This window comes from Stegodyphus dumicola, chromosome 7 (genome assembly GCF_044657685.1).
Source record: "Stegodyphus dumicola isolate Sdum_Otavi_A_Nest chromosome 7, ASM4465768v1".
In the NCBI taxonomy this organism is placed as follows: domain Eukaryota; kingdom Metazoa; phylum Arthropoda; class Arachnida; order Araneae; family Eresidae; genus Stegodyphus; species Stegodyphus dumicola.
Genome location: NC_140774.1, coordinates 164,059,158 through 164,081,121, shown reverse-complemented (window position 1 = coordinate 164,081,121; position 21,964 = coordinate 164,059,158). Strand labels below are relative to the sequence as shown.

Sequence of the window (21,964 nt, the reverse complement as noted above, 5' to 3'; positions counted from 1 at the left end):
AGGATTTCCAGGGACGATAATAGAACATCACTGTTCAATTCTGACTCATTCAAATGTCCATGTAGGCTATTATATGCTTTCGTGAAGGCTGCACGCAGTGGTATTCTTCTTACTTTCAAGGCTTCCATTTCTGCTGTTAAACCATCAAAAGTGTCCTGTACCCAACTAATGCGTTCTGTTAGACGGACGCCACTTTTTATTGTGGTGATCCACGGTTTGAAAATGGTTTCTGAATCAGAAGAGATTCGTGCACTAACCTAGTGCTTCGCATTAGAGAGTAAAGAACATCTATGATATAAAAATATACTTTTATTTACACAGCGAAAACGCGCAGCAACATTATTAACGAAAGCTCATTCTCCTAATAACATACTTCTTTTTACACTCTGCTTGCGCATGCGCAATGACAATTACCAAAGGAGCTTGGCAGATACTGCCATCTGTTGGATAAACTATTCGCTACATTTGCCCTCTTAATGTTTCAATGGTTGAACTGTTGAGGTCATAGCTAATAAAATCATTCTTATGCTGCCTGTAATGAGGTGCGTGTAATTTCGTATATTGTCTCTGTTTATTTTAATTTTCACATTGCTTCTCTTTTTGTAGTTAAAGCATAGTAGTTTTTTTTTTTTTTTTTGTTTTTTGTTTTTTTTGTTTCTATTGCTGTGTAATATTGATGTTTTTCTCAGCTTTCATATATATGCAATTTCATGTTAAGTATTCCATTTGGTCTTGAATTTTTCGGCAACAGTTTTTGTTTTATCATGTTTTATTCACGTGTTTGTGCATTTTTGTTAATTTTTTTGCCGCATTTTTATAATTTTTGCAATTGATTCTAATTGAAAGAAGCTTATATTATTGAATACTTTCGTTTAGCTTAAATTAGTAAATTTAAATCTGTATTTACTGCTTATATTATTGCAGCTTTTATACATGCTTTAAACTGAGTTATGTATTATACTTTTTTTATTTTTTGACTTTTGTTTTATCTATGTATTAAATTTTAACAAAAATAATGCAGTTTTTAAATATGTCTGAAACAATGTTTTAAGATCATGTGCAAGTCATTAATATTTTTTCAGATAACCTTTAATGGCATATGCTCTTATATATTTGTCTCCTTATTCTGCTGTCTTTTACTGTGTAGTTTTGGAGCTGAAGTTGTTGATTCTTCGGAAAAAAGACACAGTTCAACCAAACTGAAAGCATTTCGTGGCACAGGGTATGTTCTAGGATCATCTTCAGAAAGCAGCAGTGCTGTTTCTGACCCTGTAGGTGATGATGCTGTGTCTCAAAATGTGGAAATTTGTTTAAGACTTTGGAGGACAGGCTTTACTATAAATGATGGCCCACTTCGAGATTATCATGATCCTGAAAATAAGGAGTTTCTGGATTCTATTCGTAAAGGGTAAAAGTTTTAAAATTTTTTCTCAAAAATGTTTTAAATACTGAAATTTATATCTGAAAAAGTACTTTATATTTAGGTGCTTGGAAAAGTTTACTTTATTTTTAAATACAGTACAAAGTCGGGACTTCCGCGATTTCGAATTTGGGATTTTTCCAGATATTAGATCACCAGTTTAAATCTAGTAAGATGGCATGTAGAAATTATAAAATTAAAAATATGAAATTAGGATTTATGAATTAATGAAGCATTTATGAATTTAAATGGTACCAAAATTTACAAAAACTTAATACTTATTTGTTTATTTTAAACATTTTCAATATAAGTTGCTTCGTTTTTTATGCAATTACTTTCTCTTTAATTTTATAGACAGACATAATTTCTTGTTTAGTTACATAGTTGAAGTCCTGTAATTGGTGTGTCGAGAATTTTGACTAATTTGTCAGTCGAAATTTTTTCGTTTTCAGTAACCTCTGTTACTTTCTTCACTATCAGTAGCGGTATTTTCTGCATCTAGAACCATACTACAGATTTCACCATCCGTTAATTGATTGATGATTGAGGAGCATTGTCATCACACTGAAAAGCTTCTTTTATATCATCTTCATTTATTACCTCTTCTGTACATTTCTTTACGAAATCCGTTAAATCTTACTGCCTGATGCAGTGTCTGTGGGTCCTGAATTCTGCTGCCTTTTGCGGCCATACAAGCCTTGCCGCTGGTTCTGGGTTTATGTGAATAACAAATCAGTTATTCTTAATTCAAAGAGCACTAAATGTAATCTTTTGGTCTATGAGTATCATTAACAAAATCTATTTTTAGTGTATAGAAAAAAATTTCTCTTCATCAACATTTCTTAGTACATTTAACTTAAATCTGTAATCATTGCCAAACGTAATGTCAATGTTACATTTTCCACGGATTTCGACACTCATCTCCAACATCTGGATAAAGTTTTCACCAAACTAGAGTCACTTGGATTTACTATCAATTCGAAGAAATGTTCGTTTGCAAAACCTCAAATTAAATATTTAGGACACATTATTGGATCAGGAAAACATAAGTTTTCCATACTCTTCATTATTCAATTACTAACATAAAAAAATTGCTTATGTATCGCTATATGAGTCGTTATTCAAGTTGTCATGCGTTGATAAACATGCGGTAATGAAAGAAAAATATAATAAAAAATTATTTGCCAGGTTGGCGTCTAGGATATAAAATATTGATACGTGTAAATTCAACCATGTATCTATGTAGAATGTTTCGGTTTCAGATGTAAGCCAAGCAGGCAATTTGGTTGCTACAGAGCCAAATTATTGATGATACAAATTTATGCTAAAATGATTGTTTCTTCAATAACAAAGTATTTTATTTAGTGCCAAAATGAAATTAAGAATCGGACTCTCCACATGTTTTATTAGATGCGGGGGGAGGAAATGAAATGCGCATGCATAAAGCATACGTTTGTGCCTTTGAGGTCCGGATTTTAGGTCATTCTGCATATGTGACGTCCGGATCTCGAACTTTGTACTGTATATTCTTTTAATTAACAGTTAAGAAAGCATACATATTCATTTTACAATTCTCCCAATTTTAGAGCCAGTTTCTCATTATTATGATTCGTTGCTCGCAATTCTTTTTTTTTTTTCCTTCTTAAGTATGGTTTGTCTCTAGTGATAATTTTATTTCTGCTTATTTAAGTAATTTCTTGAAGCATTATTAAGCACAATATTTTGTTCATAGGAGTCTTCGACAATCCATTTTGTTTTCACAGCAATCTTACTTTGGAAAACATAAAGCCATAAAATGGTATAGATGATCTTTATTAAGTTCCATTTTTATTGCCCATTAACAATAAAGAAGTAAAATCCTAACCTCTGGTAGTTTGACTCATGTTAAAATATCGGCAGATGGGCTGATTGCTTGGGAGGTTTATGGATTTTCCCATCTGTAATGTGAGTACATGTATAATGTGCATAAAGTTTCCTTTGAAAGTCCTTTACAAAGACATTGCTTCCTTAACCCTCTGACTGCTCAATTTGTAGACCGAAATCGCTTAAAAAATTGTGTAATTTTTTTTCCATACTTTAAATCCATATATATTGGAGAATTGAAAAATGCACTTTTTCTTTCAAGAAAATATTTTTTATATAGATTTTTACAGAGAAACTAAGTTGGCAGAAAAAACAATTTCAGATGCTATCAGAAAAAAAATTAATTAATTTCAGTCAAATTACAGTTAATTTCTATTTATTGCATAATATAAAAAAGTAAAATGTATAAGTTTAAGAAAATATGTAGCACTGTGGAAAAATACCTTAGAAATGCAGTTTAGTATGATAAAGTTCAAAACAGGTTTCAAGGCAATGTCCAACTTTACAGTCTTTGCACTAGATTCAATAAATATAATTAATAATTAGTCTAATTATAAATCTAATTAATAATTCAATAATTTAATTAAATGATTAAGATAATCGCAGAACGTTTTCTAACAGCCATTTCTGTAAGAAAAATGCGTCAAAAAGTGAAGTTTGTACCGTAATACCACATGCCTTCAAATGCCTTTATTTAGTGGACTGCTAACAATATCTGTTGGCCAAAACATAAACTAAACATCTAATACTGTATATAATTTATTTCGATGGTAAAACGGGAAAAAAACGGGATGCGCTCCTCAATAAAGGAAGAAAAACACATGCTCGCGGGATGAGGAGATGTTGCTACATTTGAGTTGCCCTTGAAATCGTGGGATGAGCAGCCAGAGGCTTAAGGCAGACAGCCCTTATATGCTAATTGTAATTCAGTTAAAAGTTTATCTGTAATAAAAATAAGATTGAAGGTTATTTAAGATGCTGTAAGTAATGAGTAAATACCTTTTTAATAAAAGATCCATTAAAAAATGTCAATTTGCAATTACTTCTATTTATTTGTAGTCCAGCAAATTTTTGTGAACATCCAATAGCATAATAACTTTATGAATTTTGTCTTTATACTAATTTACCTATTAATCTGATCTATCAAATAATACATGATGTAATGCAAATTCAATGAAACTGAATATCGTATCCCTGATTGAAGGTTAAGTGGGATTCTAATACCTGCAAGATGCAGAAAATTTTTAAATTGTGAATTAGTTTTATTCTCTAGCATGAGTTGTAGATATTAATGAATTTTTTGGTTGATTTAATTTATGGTGTTTTATAGTTAAATTGCTTCGTTAAAATTTAGATCTGTTTAAACGTGCGTGTTATTTTTGCCTGAGGGATGAATTGCTATTAGTAGTAAAACAAAGTCAGGAGCAGTTGAGATTACAAAAAGCATAAACTTACAAAAAATTTATGATATTTACATGAGTATAAATTAAGTAGTTTGGGAAACTATATTAACAGATCATGATATTTTTAAACATACATGTACACGTGTTTATAGAAAGTATTTTATTTTTTAATTAATTTAAGTTAATGATTTATTAATGAAATTGGGTTATAATCAGCCACAGTTTTACATTGGTAATTTATTCACCAAAATTATCTTGATGGACTTTAATGTAGAAATTTTATATGGTACTATTTACTCTGTAGAACCTCTGAAACTTAATATTTATGATGAAATTTTTTGGAAACCAAGTGCTTTTTTAAAACCTGTAATTAGTTTTTCTTTTGGTTAACTATTGCTGTAAAATTTTGAGATAATTGATGCATACTTTGTAAGGATTACTTTGTTGATAAATGTTATACAGTCAAAAGTCGTTAATCCGGACTCGTCGGGACTTCGGTGATTCCGGATTATCGATTTTTCCGGATTATAGATCATCAGTTTAAATCTGGTAAGATGGCATGCAGAAATTACAAAATTAAAAATATGAAACCGTAATTTATGAAATAAAGAACAATTATGATCTAAAGGGTATCAAAATTTACAAAAAGAAAAAGCATAATATTTATTTGTTTACTTTATTAAACATTTCTTTCAATGTAAGTTGCTTCGTTTCATGTGATAATACTTTCTCTTTAATTCTATTAAACAGACATAATTTCTTGTTTAGTTACAAAATTGTGCTGTTTAAGTCCTATAATTGCTGTGTTGAGAATACCGACTAATTTGTCACTCGAAATGTTTTCGTTTTCAATAACCTCTGGGTCACTTTCTTCACTATCGGAAGCGAATTATAATGACGAGGAACTTGATTTAAATCATATCAAAGACGGAGTACATTGAGATGAAATACTACACTTAGTAAGGAATTATAAGTCAAATAAAATAAAAACATTGCCCTGAAGATAAGGATAGTGCTGACAGATCAACTTCCAATCCGCAGAGTGAAATTGATAAACAGATTTCGGATTTCAAAACATACTTTTGCTTTGTAGATAGATACAAATTACATATTAGTAAATATATATAGGAAATTCTATTTGACATAATCGAAAGTTCAAGCTTGCTTTTATGAAATTGCTCTAACAGTCTGCAAAAAATAATAAGCCGGATCCAATTCGAAGATTAAGGAACAACGCAATCTGCAACATTAACTGAATTAGATAATTTTAGCTTAGCTTATACCGTCCGTTACACATTAAACGCGTATGTGCACAAACATATTCGCAGCCGTAAAGGTCTTACGCGCACTCATGCGTGAGCGCGACGCATGCGCAGAAAGTTTGTAGCTTTGAGGTCTGGATTATAGATCATTTCGGATTATGGGTGTCCGAATTAACGACTTTTGACTGTATATGGCTCCCTTAAATTGGATTGGGAAGTTTGAAAAAAAGAAGACAAATTCCTTGGGGGGGGGGAGAAGAAACGAAATCCTATTAGTAGTTCTTAATTTCTTTCGAAGAATTGAGTTTTTTTTTTTTTTTTTTTTTTTTTATGTTTTAATACAAACAAAGCGATATGAATATTGCATTTGAGTCTTTTAAATAAGATCTGGAAAATTTTAAATAAAATCTGGAAGACAAAAAAAAAAAAAAAAAAAAAAAAAAAAAAAAAGAGAGAGATTAAAATTTGGTAGTAGTTTCTGTACATTTAATTTCTTTGATAACTTCTTTTGAAGAATTGAGTGTTTTAATGTTTAAAAAGATGTTTTCATCTCCAGCTTGCATGTTTTAAATATACTTATATAGTATGAAATATATTAAACATGCAGTATTGTGTTTAATAAAATTTTCTTCTTTATATGTTCTTCCTTCTGTGTACCTCAGAGAAGTTCCTTTAGAACTAAGACATAAAGCTAAAGGTGAAGAGGTTCATCTTAACATTGAAGATCATAGTCATGAAGAATATGTTCAAAAGAAGCCTACTGTTCGAGCCTTTTCTGGAACTGGTTTTAGACTGGGAAGGTAATTTTGAATATTTTTCTATTTAACAGTGAGCTAACATCTGCTTGATTGAATATCATTTCAAAGTATGAAAACATTTATTATTTATTTATTTTTTAAATCTAGTTTTCTATCGAACTCTCTAAAAAATAGTTAAATAGATAGCAACATCTTAATAATATAACTAATTTGAAGAAATGTTTTTGCATTTAACCCATTGTTATATTACTTGTTTCTTACTAAACATTCCTATATTCTTAGCAAAATTACTGTCACTTACTTGTAACTTTACTCATACAAAATAAATATTTTAAAGGAATACTCTTGCTTCTTGTTTAGCTGCTACTTGATAACATATGGGATCTTGAAAACAGCTTAAATATTAGTTGTTATATGAAAACCATTAAAGTATACGGTTTCATACTAAACATTCCTATGTATATTTTTTTTTAGCAAAATTACTATCACTGACTTGAATTTTTACTCATACAAAATAAATATTTTCAAGGAATAAATCTTGCTTCTTGTTTGGCTGCTACTTGATAACATATAAGATCGTAAAAGACAACTTAAATATTACTGTAATTTCTGGAAGAAACGCCACGGTGTTTACGTGTTTAAAACTTAAATTTTCAGCGGGTGCAGCGTTTCTACCCATGCGGCGTTTAGGTGCACTAAAAATAAAATATTTCCTCTGATGGTCATTGTACATAGTTTGGATGGCCTTGTCATTGTGCATAGACTGGTGCTGTTCCCACACAAAAGACCACTCAGTTGCTTTTTGCTAACGTTATTTTGTTTACATTCTTTCCCTTGAACAGACCTACATGCCTTATTCACTTATTCACCCTAAACGAGATCTCAGAACAACAACATTCTTCCCCCTTTCAAATCAACATTCTCATCAGTTTGAATAATCTCTCTCCTCTGCCATTCCATGAATCTTCCAGAACCCATCCTCTCACCCCACCCCTGCCTTTTCTGCAATTTTTTTCGACTCCACCTGCCTTGGACAGGACTCCACCTGCCTCGTAATAACCAACTCTGACATATTTCCCCTTCAGCATGAATGGATTTTCTTGGCATTCTGCCAGATACAGATCCCATCAGCTTGGGTACTTGTTGGATAGTTTTTAAGTAAGAAGGGAGCGGAAAATTTTTGAAAATGTCCCTAAATGGCACAGAAGCTATACTGCTAGTTTTAAGCTTAATGTAATTTCACGTGCTGAACAAATTGGAAATCGAGCAGCAGCTCGAGAGTTTGAAGTGGACGACAGGTGTATTCGACGTTGGAGAACTGAAAAAGAACTTCTTAAAAATATACCTCAACAGAAACGAGCCAAAAGAAGTGGTACTGTAAGGTGGCCAAATCTAGAGGACGACCTTGCAAACTTGATAAAGGAGCAACGAGGAAAGGGAATGGCAATTTCGACTGTAAAAATTCGCTTACATGCAAAATTTATGTCAAAACGAATGAACATAAATGATTTCAAAGGAGGTGTAGCAGATTTATGAAAAGAAAAAATATTTCTGTGCGTATTAGAACATCAGTTGGGCAACAATTACCAATGGACTGGCAGGATAAAAAGTCATCTTTTCTAAAATATGTGACAGCTATTATTGACCAAAAAAACTTCTTCGGTCATAGATAATAAATATGGATGAAACGCCGTTAGCTTTCGACTCTCCTGCAAACAGAACTGTTGATGAAACTGGTGCAAAAACTGTATCTGTGTTTATGACGGGGCATGAAAGAACGTCATTTACATGTGTGTTAGCTTGTGCTGCAAACGGTGACAAGCTAACGCCGATGATCATTTTTAAACGAAAGACTATTCCGTAGGGAGATTTTCCTAATGACGTAATTATTTGTGCAAACGAGAACGGCTAGATGTGCGAAACAATTATGCATGAGTGGCTACAAAAAGTTTGGCAGTGTCGTATGGGATCCTTTTTCCAACCAAAGGGGTTATTGATAATGGATTCCATGCGTGCTCATTTCTTTGAGTCAGTAAAAACCAGATGTCAAAATTGTCTACGACTGAAGAAATAATTCCTGGTGGTTTGACAAAATCTTACAATCGTTAGATTACAACCATTAGATTCAGGTAATAAATCCTTCAAAGCTGAAGTCCGAAAGCGGTGGGAGTGTTGGATGAGTGAAGGATTGCATACGTAAACCAAAAGCGGTAAAATGCGTATAGCATCTTGTGAAGAAATTGCAAAGTGGGTAGGAAGTGCGTGGAAATCAGTAGAAACATCGTCAATAATAGCAGGGTTCAAAGAAGCTGAAATTATATCCTTAGATAAAGAGACTGTAAACCAAGAGGATGAATGCGACGATCTGAAAGACAGATCAGGATTTACTAAATCTTTTTAATTCAGATAGTGAAGAATCAGATTTTGATGTCTTCATATGATGTATAGTTTGCTGTAATTTGTAAGTAAAATTTAAATTTTCCTTTTGTCATCCAAATTTAATATTTCGTTGTTGCAACATTTTTTATAATATAGTCTGAGTATTACAAATATGGACTTCTTTAGTGGGTAAATATAAGTATACACGTGAAGGTAAATATATTTTCCACATTTCTTACCTTTGATTTATTCTTGAGTTATGGTTTCATTTCATGCATTTTTTTTTAACGGGTATGTCATATATCAGGACTTAGGTTGAGTTTTTGCATCTATATGACCCATGACAATGTCACGCGCAATTTAATCTATTGCGGCGTTTCTGTGTAATTTTAATTTTTTTCCCGTCATTTTTCTCGAGTGCGGCGTTTACGCTGATGCGGCCTTTCTTCCGGAAATTACGGTAGTTCAATTGCTTAAGTAGCTTGTTATATGAAAACCAGAAGTATACACTGGGCCATTAAATTCATTTCGCATTTATATGATATAATACATTTTTTATCCATGCTTTACAGTCAGTGGTATTTTCAGCAAAGAAGCATAAATTGTACAAAATGGCTACATTCCTGACAGATAATTTTTTACTTCAGATTTCCATATAATGTCTCAGTGAAAGCCATAAGCAAATATTTCTTCAGATTTCCACATAATGTATCAATGAAAGCCATAAGCAAATATTTCTTCAGCTGCATAGCATTATAAATCATACTGTGTCCCCGTTTTTTTAATGAGACATTAGCACAAACTGCAATTGTATACTGTGATATGAAAAAACAAATGATGAATTAAGAAATCATTTAGTGCCAAAGGTTTAATACATGTATATAAGTTGTGATATTTTATTTTCTACAAGGGGTGCTTTTTAAACAAAGATATCTTAATAATAAAAAAGGAATTTCTTAACACTTTGGGAACTCTATTTTTTTGTTTGATTTTGCGTACTTCAGCTGTCCAACTTAAAGTCTTTTTCATAGCATGAGGGTTCTTTTTGGGGGGAAGGGGGTCACAGAAGTGTCTTGCTTTAGAATACAATGATTCCTGAATTGTTATTTCACTTCTTCATCACTTTAGAAATTCTTGCCACTGAAAAACATTTTCATATGTAGGAAGACAGTATGCCTGTACTGAGTTGTATAGGATGATTCAATTGCTTAAGCAGTATGCTGCAGAATTTATTGTTGCCCTTGTACTATGAAATCCACCAGCAAAGCATGTGATCTGCCTCGTAATGCAGTTCTCATAACCTTGCAAACTGAGATTGTGTATTTGAATTTCACTGTAGCATGCATGGGATTGTCATACGTGTTAGTACTTCAGCAGTTTCTGCTTTGATCATGCTAAACATTCATGTTTAATTTTTTTATGCTGTGTGTTAACAGTTTATTACTTCTTTTTCATATGTGGTCAAAAAAGTCAAAACACTAGCTACCACTTTATTTCATGTTCCTCATTAAGCATCCTCAGAATTCATTGAATCCACAATTTTCTGCAGCCCAAGTTTTCTGCTACAGTCAAAAGTCGTTAATCCGGACTCGCTGGGACTTCGGCGATTCCAGATTATTGATTTTTCCGGATTATAGATCATCAGTTTAAATCTGGTAAAATGGCATGCAGAAATTATAAAATTAAAAATATGAAACCGTAATTTACGAAATAAAGAACAATTATGATCTAAAGGGTATCAAAATTTACAAAAAGAAAGCTTAATATTTATTTGTTTACTTTATTAAACATTTCTTTCAATGTAAGTTGTTTAAGTTGCTTCGTTTTTTATGTGATAATACATTCTCTTTAATTCTATAAACAAACATAATTTCTTGTTCAGTTACAAAGTTCCGCTGTTCAAGTCCTATAATTGCTGTGTCGAGAATACCGACTAATTTGTCAATCGAAATTTTTTGTTTTCAATAACCTCTGTCACTTTCTTCGCTATCGGAAGCAAATTATAATGAGGAGACATTTGATTTAAATCATATCAAAGACGGAGTACATCGAGATGAAATACTACATTGAGTAATCAATTATAAGCCAAAAAAAAAAAAAAAAAAAATGAAAACATCTGCCCTTAAGATAAGGATAGTGCTGACAGATCAACTTCCAATTCATTGCACGCCGCCCACCGCGGGTTAAAGATAAACAAAGTTTAGATAAACAAACGTTAAAGTTTAGATAAACAAAGGATATGGCTTTATCCATTTTTTGCAGCAATTCCACTTTTTGTTTAATGGACTCCGAAAGATACTTTCGCTTTGTATATCCTTTACATATTAGTAAATATATATCGGAAATTCTATTTGACATAATCGAAAGTTCAAGCTTACTTTTATAAAATTGCTCTAACAGTCTGCAAAAAATAATAATTCGGATCCAATTCGAAGATTAAGGAACAACGCAATCTGCAACATTAACTGAAATAGATAATTAGATAATTTTAGCTTAGCTTATCCCGTCCGTTATACATTAAACGAGCTTTCGTAAACGTATTTTGTGCACGCGCACACGTAAATTCGCAGCGGTAAAGGTCTTATGCGCATGCGTTTGTAGCTTTGAGGTCCGGATTATAGATCATTCCGGATTATGGGTGTCCCAATTAATGACTTTTGACTGTATAATTCTTACTATGAAACTTGTGGGAAATTTTGTGGTATAACATAGGAATGGTAACTCATTTGATTTAATTAATCATGGTATCTACTGCATGTCACAAAAGGGTTGAGCATTACATATGGCTGGTCTAAAGCATCTGTAATAATCAAGCAAGTCATGTCTGTGTGGCAGACACCATGACTGTACATTTTCTAGGCTTTCTATCTATGCATGTTTTTCAAGCCATTATTCATATTTATCTGCAATCCCATATACATATAAACATTATGGATTAGGACTGCACATTTTGCAGATGTGGTGGTGACACTCTGCTGGTGTCGCATTTCTTGCAATTAAAAGGCTAATAGATTTTATGTCATAGATGGTGGGCTGGTTGATTTAAAAATATTTCCCTCATATGACTCAAATTGCATATGCTGCAGACATAATTCGAAATGGCATTTTGTTTTTATGCAGTGGATTCCAGAAGATATGCTTATGCAAAATTATGAAAGCAAGTGATTTAAAAAGATATTGCTCAATGATCATATGTATAACTGGTTGAATTTGTCATTTGAATAAACTAATTACAATAAATGAAATTTCTAAAATAATGTTTATACATTTTATTTTATTATTAGACTTATTAAAATGTGTTTTAAATTATTTATTTGTGATTTTTCAGTATAACGCCACCAGTAAAACAATCTGAATCCACTACCTCATCAGAAAAAGATGTAGAAGAAGCACAACAAAGCTTAAATGTTGATGAATCACAACCTGTGACATCTGTTCAAATTAGGCTTGCTGATGGTTCTAGGTAAGTTTTGATTGCAGCTAATAATATGTTATATGTATTATATATGTATATTTAATTCTAGAGACTTGAAAATTAGAAAATTAGATATTCTAGAGACTTGAAAAAACAACAAGGTTATTGGACCTTGTTGTTTTTTATGCACTTATTTCAAATCTGATTACTTATTTTGGTACTATTCCGTTTTGAGGACTGTAAATCAATTGCAGTGAAAATGTATGCGCAAAAGTGCCAAATCAGCGTATGTGCTGATTTCAGATTACGTAAATTGATATAGTTCTATATTTCTTAAGACACCATTGAAATACTAGTATAATTTTTAAATCCTTTTTTGATATCCTATGGATTTAACAATTTGGGAATTGTCCATGACAAAAAGTGTGCAATAGAATTTTGGATAAAGTGCAGAATCACCCATTGCTTGATGCATTTTTAAGAATTGCACATACTCGGTATCCATGTACACATCAACCTATTTTCACTTCAAAAAAAAAAAAAAAAAAAAAAAAAAAAAAAAAAAAAAAAAAAAACCCAAAAATTTCATAAAAACAACACTGCACACACCCTTGACTTTATCTATGTACACATCAACCTCTTTTCACTTAAAAAGTAAAAGAAAATTGACAAAAATCCAATTATTTTTACCCTTGTAAAAAGCGGAAAACAAATAAGTGGGCGATTCTGCACTTTACCAAGAATTTTTTCAAAGAAAAGGCATCATTCATTATAGAAAATTATGTTTGAACAACCAACAGGATGAAACTATGTTTTAGCAATAACTTGGTAGTGAAATAGCAATGCAGGCATCCATTCAGTTTTGTTTAGCAATTTTTATATAAATTATAATAATGATCTGAAATAGTAATTTACTCTTATGCTTCCATTCAGTCATGTTTCCGCAATTTGTTTTGGCAGCACTGGCATCAACAATAGTTTGGCGATTTTTTACGGCCCTCAAAACCAAATAGTATCCTCCTTTTTTTTTTTTTTTTTTTTTTTATTTTGTTGGCATTGTTTTTCATGTATAAGAATGGCTCTCCCTACAGTTTTTATGTGCTGGTACCATAGTTGAGAAAACCAAGTAATTTGTGGCATAAAGCAATAATGTCAGTGGAAAGTTCTGTTGAAAAGTAATGGATTTGACTAGAAAAATATTGATTTCATAATTGATCAGAACTGTAATGTATAAAGAATCAGCATTTGGGTGGAGTTGACATAATTATTTTTAATTAGATTTATGGTATGAAAGTAGACTAGATATTTATCATGTTTGTTAAAGTAAAAAAATAATGCATTAGGAATTTTGTCTTGTACATATTTATGTTCTTCCTATGTTAATGTTAAAAATATTAATGCATTATGCATTTTACCTTGTACATATTTAGCATATTCTTATGTTAATGTTAAAAACATTAATACATTAGGAATTTTGCCTAGTACATATTTATCATAGTCTGCTTATGTTTATGTTAAAAACATTAATGCATTAGGAATTTTTGCTTGTACAGCTTCCCTCCTATCCTCAGTGTTTATTTGTTTTAAGTAATGCAATAAAAGTTTTGATAATTTGACACATTTAGGATTTGGGCAGTACTAAACTATAAAATGTGATGGATTATTAGACTATTATACAGTAAAATTAAATGATTTGTCATTTTTCAAATTCACAGTGCTGAATTATCAAACATTCCAGATTATCCATTAGGTTTGGTGATTGAAAACTTACTACAGAGTATGCATAATTTAATTTTTTTAATTACTGTACAGTATTACTTTCACATACAGCCTTAACAAATAGCATTCGTTAGCCAGCTTGCTTGATAGTTCGAGAACTTTACTTCCTAAATCATTACAAAAAAGCTGTGAAGATTCATTAAATCTCCATAACTGTAGTGATTATTACATTCTGCAGAAATGTTTTATCAGCCTTCTTCTTCATTCCTTTCCCTTAAGGAAAAGAAATCAGCCATCTGCTGATTTCTCCTCAATTGGCTGACTTTTATCACTTTCAATCCATTTAGTTGTTTTGCTCTCTGGCAGTATGGTGAATCTGATATATATTTTAGAAATTCTGCATTTATTATTCCATTGTGGAAAATTGTGGAGTTAGAACAAAAGGCATGCTTATCTAATAATGAAGGTAAATAATAATTTATGATAATGTGTAGCAGTGTGTTTGGCATGTTGTTTCAAGAAACACTCCAATTGAATTCATCGTATAAAAATGGTTTTGATCATAAGATCACAAATATTTTCATTTTCTACAGTGAAAATTTTGCTTGGGATTTGTCAAATCAGTGTGTGCCATACTATCAACATTTGCCATACTTAAAGTGCTTAGCATATGAAATTGTTTCAGCAGTTATAATATCCTTGTATGCCTGCTAATGTCTTGTGTGAACTTTTAAATGCTAATTATATTTTTAAATATATAGAAATATTTGAAAATAATTACTGATTTTAATTAACTCTACGATTTGCACAAGGAAAAAAAAGCCTATAGCTTTAATTTGAAGTATCAGTTTATGTTGTTTTTTAATTTTTAAGTACTTAATACAGTTGTATTGCTTTAAATATTGAATACTGTGACTGCTAACTAACATAGCTTTAAAAAAAAAAAAAAAAATCTTTATGTATGAGATCTTTTAGCATGCACTGTTTAAAGAGTCAGAATTTCGTAGTACTATGCTGCCATTAAAAAATTATTTATAAAATATAATTTTACATATTTGGAAGCTTTTCAGTTGATCTTAAATAGCGGTTAAATGAACTCAAAAATTATTTTAAGCTCTTTGACACAGTTACAAAAATTATTTTTATGGATAAAATAAGAAGTATTCCATATTCTGGCAAAATTTTTTTCGGGGGGCATCTAAGTAGATTTACTTGATTTCTCTCAGATAAGAGAGAAAATTTGCCAGTAATTTGACAAGAATAATCCCCCCCCAGTGTTATTAGTTTTTGAATACTTTATTATTTAAAAATTAATCTTTTATTTTTATTTAAAAAAATTGATACAATTCATTTTTTGTTCAGTAATATTTTTAACATGCAGTACTTTTATTGTTCCATAGCTGCCAATTTTTATGAAACTGTTTTATTTTTACAGTCTTACCAGCAAAACTGCTTTTTTACAAATCTTGAAATTTTTTGTTTTGGCAATTTAATGCCAAATTTTTATTTAAAGCATATACTCTTCTTACTGTTTGAATTTGTCCTCTGTATTACATTGATAACAAGTTCCTTTCTTTATGTAATGTGAATTCTTTTGTTTTACATTGCCAAATTTGGCAGCTTATCAGTACTTTAGCAATTTTAATATCAATTTATCCATGGAAATTTTGATTTAGTGATGTGCAAAACTCTATATAATTTTTTAATAAGGATATTAAATTATATACCATTAAACTAATAATGTATTCAAATTATAATTTTTTTTAGAAACATAGCATTAAAATAAAACATTTTTATTTGTACCTGGTTTGAATAGTGCATCAGTATTTTAGTGATTTTTGAGATATATTGATTCTGAAATTTAAACTATAAAATGTTATAAAGCATAATTTCTGAATTACGTTTTTGCAGAAATAAAAATATACTGCAGTTATATTAATCTTCAGTTTTTTATAATAAAAGTTTTTCCTATTCAAAATTTTGGATATCTGACAACTTTCTCTGAAAATTTACTGTATTCTTTTTTGTTTTGTTTTTCAAAACTCTTCTAATTTATACTGTCAGAAAAATGGCAAGTATGCTATTAAAGTTGTATACTTTTATGTATAATTTTTGAATGAGTAATACTATTGTATGACAACCTGACCTTTGTTGTAACATTTAAGTAATAAGCATATTAATATGCAGTGTAAATCAGAAACTTTGAGTTCAAATTATGGTTCTTCACAGTTTTAGGATTTGTTTTCACTTCAGTCTACTAGTTGGATCTCATTATTTTTTTTTTTTTTTTTTTACATAATTTTGAAAAGCAGCCTCTTGGATGATATCTTGTCAAATTGATGCTGTAAATCATTACAAAGTTACTACCAGAACTATTTAAAAGTAAAATAATGATTATGTGCATAACATTTTCTACATTAACACATGATGCAACATATATATTTGTGCAGTGTAGATATGCCCAGAGTTTTGGATAGTTTTTTTAAAATTATAAAGTTTAGTAAAGGTAATAATATAATATAAGGCATGTTCAAATGAAAGTGATTTGAAGTGCTGCTTGCGAAAAGTTTGCACTGAATTTTTATGAAGCCATATGTACAACGCATGCGTGTGTGGAAGGGGATGTGTACTAACTTCAGTCATAAGGACGTGGTATTAATTAAAAAATTACTGGTGTGGATGCAACTGCGTCAAAAACGGATTAGCGAGCTATAATTAAGTTTTTAACACTGGAAGGGTGTAAGTCGGTGGATATCCATTGAAGAATGGTGGCTGTGTACGGAGACACGTGTGTGGGAATCCCACAGTGACGAGGTGGGCAAGAATGTTTAGCGAATGTCACCAGGAAATAATGGATTTGCTGTGGCCCTCTCATGTGCACAAGGTTATGGCAGATAAGCTGAGTATGGGCATTGACATGCCAATCAAGGATCGACATCAAAACATTTGTGATGTTAGAAATGAGTTGAACATTTCCATTGGTACTGTTCACAATATTGTTAGCAACATTCTGAAGTATCGAAAAGTTTGTTGCCAATGGGTGTCCCACATACTGTCTGACCACCACAAGAAACAGCGAACGGGTCTCAGTTTACAGCATTGGTACGCTACATGGCTGAAGGTGACAACTTTCTGCAGCACATAGTGGCAGGGGATGAAACCTGGTGTCACTACTTCCAACCAGAAGGGAAGCCTGTCACCATGCAATGGAAACATCCCGACTCACCTAGGCCCAAAAAATTGAAAAGTCAGCACTCAACCAGAAAGGTGATGTTGACAGCATTTTTCAACATTCAGGATCCTCTATTACTGGAGTTAAAGGAGCTGCACGCCTCCATCAATGCCCAGTGGTACACTGGAACGCTTTATAAGCTGCATAAGGCTATCAGAATCAAACATTCAGGTATGCTGTCATCAGGTGTCATACTTCTGAACGACAATGCAAGGCTGCATGTCTTCCGGGTGCGTGTCGAGGCATTGACCCGTAAAAAATGGGAAGTCTTGGAACATGCAGCTTACAGTCCAGATCTGTTGCCTTGGGACTATCACATCTTTGGACCACTAAAGAAAAGTCTAAAGGGTCAAAGCTTTCAATCCGATGAGGACGTAAAGGCTTCAGTTATGAACTGGTTCCATGATCAACCAACATCATTCTTTGCGGATGGAATTCGTAACCTTCCCTAGCAGTGGGTGATTTTTTTTTAACAAACATTGTATGCATTTCGATTATTAAATATTACTTTTCCTATCTATGTATCTGTCGCTACTTACCTCGAATCACTTTCATTTGAATGCCCTTCATATATATGTAAAGTATGTGTAAGGTTTGAATATGAATTTATTTTTATGTATGTAGGTTGACAATGAAAGCAAATTACACTCATACTGTTGGTGATGTAAGAAGATTCCTAGTACTGTATCCTTTAACAACATTTTCAAATATTAATGTGTAATTAATTTATTGTGAGCATGTGTATTTTGTTTGAGAGTTTACATTTACATGTTATTTATGTAAGGTTTTTCTCCTATATTAAAATACAGGGTGACAGTTATTGAACTAAATGAAATAAAACCGTCATAACTTCTGAACAGTTTATGTGATGAAGTTCAAACTTTGTGGTTGGCCACAAAGCATGATGGGAACTAGTATGCACATGCACATGCAACTTGTTATGGTCGGCCATTTTCAAGTAAAAATGTCGCGGTACAGTGTGCCTGAGTGTATAACGCTTGTGAAGGCCTATTATGCGAGCAATAACAGCCCGATTGCGGCTCAAAAGAAGTTTGCTACTGAGTACAAGCTGAAGACAACCGTGCTAACAATCAAGAATTTGATTTGCAAGTTTGAGAGAACTGATAGTGTTGGCAATGTCAGTCGACAAACAAGTGTGAAAATGGTTGAAAACATCGAGAAAACACATGCTGTGTTTCAAACCAGCCCGAGGAAATTGATCAGACGAGCTGCACAACAGGTGGGAATCAACCGGGAGAACCTGCGACAAATTGCTATTGAAGACCTGCATCTCTTCCCATACAAAATTCATCAGCCATTAAGGCTCATGGCCATGGAACAGTGGTTGTGTTTCACCAACACTATTGTCGAAAGAATATACAAACAGAAATTTGATGTGAATATGGTTTGGTTTAGCGACGAAGTACCTTTTCATTTGGATGGGTTCGTCAATAAGAAAAATTGGTGCATTTCGGGGACTGAGAATCTGCATTTCATGAACAAGGAGTCTCTCCACCTTTAACGGGTGACTGTGTGGTGTACAGTGTCCAGTCATGCAATAATTGATACGATATTTGTTGATGGCACAGTGACTACTGAAACATACGTGAAGGTTTTGGAAAATGGTTTCATCCCCATAATCCAAAGTGCCCTGATTTGCCAAGATGTGGTTCATGCAAGACGGAGCTCGACCGCATCAGAGCAAGAAATTGTTAGCATTTGGGAGACTGCATTCTGGCTCTGGGGTACCGCAGAGGGACTCGCTTGGCTACCATATTCTCCGTATCTGAACACGTGTGACTCATTTTTGTGGGTCATTATATTAAAGATAATGTGTACAGAAATAACCCCAAATCCATTGCTGAGCTGAAAACTGCCATTCAGGAAGTCATTGACAGCTTCGATGTTCTGACACTTCAGCCGGTAATGCAGAATTTTGGTATTCGCCTGCACCACATCGTGGCCAAAGATGGCAGGCATATCGAATGTGTCATAACCTAAATCCAAATATCTGTAGTAACGTTTACATGTTGATTAAAGTTTGTGCTTAGTAGTTTTTAAATAATTTATGCTTTATTTTATATAGTTCAATAATTGTCATCCTGTATCTTTTAAAATTTGATTTTTCAAATTGAAATATTCATTCTGTCATATAAAGAATTCGGCATAAGCGAGAATGAAAAATGAAATCAGCTGGAATAAAGAAGCTTGCTGTATGTAAGAAAAAAGAAAAACCATCTTTCATATAGTGTTATGCCTAGTTTTTTTTTTTAATAATCCTATGGTGAAAAAAATTCTTTCTGTAATTTTATTTACTTATATTAATCTTAAAACTTTTGAAAGATTAGCCATCAAACCTATAAAAACTTGCCACGTTGATTGGTATGGATTTAATCAGTGATCACAGCCTATCTTTGAGCTTGTGTTAAATATATGAGGTCTGTCTAAAAAGTATCTGACGTTGAATTTCTCCACCAAAGGTAGAGATGCTAGAACCATGCCAATATGCACTTATAGAAGGTGACAATATGAATATTTGAATTTATTCCTCGACTTTCGAAGATATCAATCGCTGCCTGCTTGCTGCTGAGTGAGGTGTTGTTACATGTGTTCCTTGGATTTTTGAATTCTCTCCAGATAACTGAATGAGTTGAGTAGTTATTACATCAGATTTTATTAAAAGCTTGGTGATTTTCAAAGCAAAACAATTCATAAGATCCATCAGGTGTTGAGACAGTGAAATGGAGGTAACACAAATTAACGAGTGGTTCAACCGATTCAAAAAAGGCTATGAATCAGTGGAGAGTGGCCAGCATTCTGGGAGGCCACATACCACTCGGAATGCATTGTTGAGAAGGTGAATTGTTGAATTGTTGAGAGGGTGGGAAATCTGGTAGATTATCGTTTGACCATATGAGAAATTGGCGAAAAGGTTAGGATGTTAGATTCTGCACATACAATGTAGCATCCTGATTTGAACATGCTCAGAGATAGTGCAAACTTTGTGCCGAAGCTGCTGTCGGTGGAACAGGAAGAACTGCACCTTGATCCTGGGTTTGGAATGCCGTGATAGCTGGAGATGATTCATGGATGTAAGGGTACGACTCGGAAACAAATGCACAGTTGTTGCAGTGAAAGCATCCCGAGTCCACAAGGATGAAACAAGCGCGACAAGTGCGAAGCTCAAGACCTCAAATAATGCAGAACGTGATGATAATGCATAACGTGATATCAAAAGCAGATATAGAGATAAATGCTATTTCAGATGAAGTCTTTTCAGCTGTGGAAAGATCAGTGGACTAGAATGTCGAGTCACAAGAGCTCTACTTTGAAGAGTATTAAGGTCTCAGTCTCATCTTAAGTAAGATAGTTTTCCCATCTGAATGTCAGATACTTTTTAGATAGCTTTCGTATTGTGTCGTTGTGATATAGGAGCACTCAATATGCTGTCAAGCCAAAGTCACAAATTTCACATTTTGGTCAATATTTAAAGAAATTTTTATTCAGTTTTTTAAATCAACATTAAAATAATTATAAAACAAATATTTAATATTGTCTCTGAGCTGTTATATTTTTCTTAACAAATCACCAGAGCTCGTCCTGAATATAGTGCTTCGTTATTCTCATTGATGACCTCATATCCTACAAAAGAACTAGTGGATGATGCTGCTACATTAGCTGAAGAGAACTTACTGAATGCTGTGATAGTTCAAAAATTGAAGTAACAAATAGAAATGAATGTTTATTATTAAATTTTGTTTAACATCAACAAATTGTAAATATGTTTTCATACATAATTACTGATTTCTCAAAGTAAAAAAAAAAAGTTGATATATGATTTTCAAAATAAAAGCATTTGCTTTATGCAAGAAAACCTATGTGGTTATATTCTTTTATAGACACATATTTAAGCCTTTTTAATATTATCTTTTAAATACTTTAAATTCACAGTATTTTTATTATATATGTAAAAAATTGATTTTAATTTCCACTTTGATGTTATGACTGTATCTTTTTTTGCCATTATTTCTCTTCAGAAACTTCATTTATATGCATATAACAAAAAATAACAAATGCAATCAAAAGCAGATATAGAGATATTTTGAGCTTTATTAGGAGGTGACGAAGTCACATCATTTTCAAGCTCCTGGGTTGTACCCTATCCTGAAATAAATTTTAGGCATATCTTTTGTGAGCATAACATTTGATCAGTGAAGAATTCAAAGAAAGTGAAAGCAATTGTAGCGGTTAATGTAGTAATATGTGAATTTTTGTAGTTAATTTTAGTAATAACGTCAGTGATTAACAGTATTTTAAACTTGATTATCAATTAATTAAAAAGGCAACAAAGCAATTCTTTAGGTTAAAATTAATATTATAAATGCATACAATTCAAACAAGCTATAACATGAGAAAATTTCGTCAATGCTCTAAGTATTGCACCAGGTCTTCTGGTATAGTTGAATAAATTAGTCATATTCTAATTCCAGGATACTGTCGTTTCCTGTTTTGT

The 21,964-nt window shown here is 32.1% G+C and overlaps 1 protein-coding gene across 3 annotated transcripts in view; it reads left to right on the top strand.

Annotated features, from left to right (window-relative positions):
• p47 (NSFL1 cofactor p47) overlaps positions 1 to 21,325 on the top strand; it is a 51,673-nt gene extending 30,348 nt beyond the window's left edge. For all 3 annotated transcript variants that reach the window (XM_085821019.1, XM_035367605.2, XM_035367606.2), the window contains exons 5-9: positions 1,148 to 1,408; positions 6,611 to 6,748; positions 12,414 to 12,548; positions 18,076 to 18,135; positions 21,044 to 21,325. In XM_085821019.1, the coding sequence (XP_085677145.1) occupies positions 1,148 to 1,408; positions 6,611 to 6,748; positions 12,414 to 12,548; positions 18,076 to 18,135; positions 21,044 to 21,176 (727 nt within the window). In that variant the 3' untranslated portion in view covers positions 21,177 to 21,325. The remainder of the gene's footprint in view (positions 1 to 1,147; positions 1,409 to 6,610; positions 6,749 to 12,413; positions 12,549 to 18,075; positions 18,136 to 21,043) is intronic.
• Positions 21,326 to 21,964: the final 639 nt, after the last annotated feature.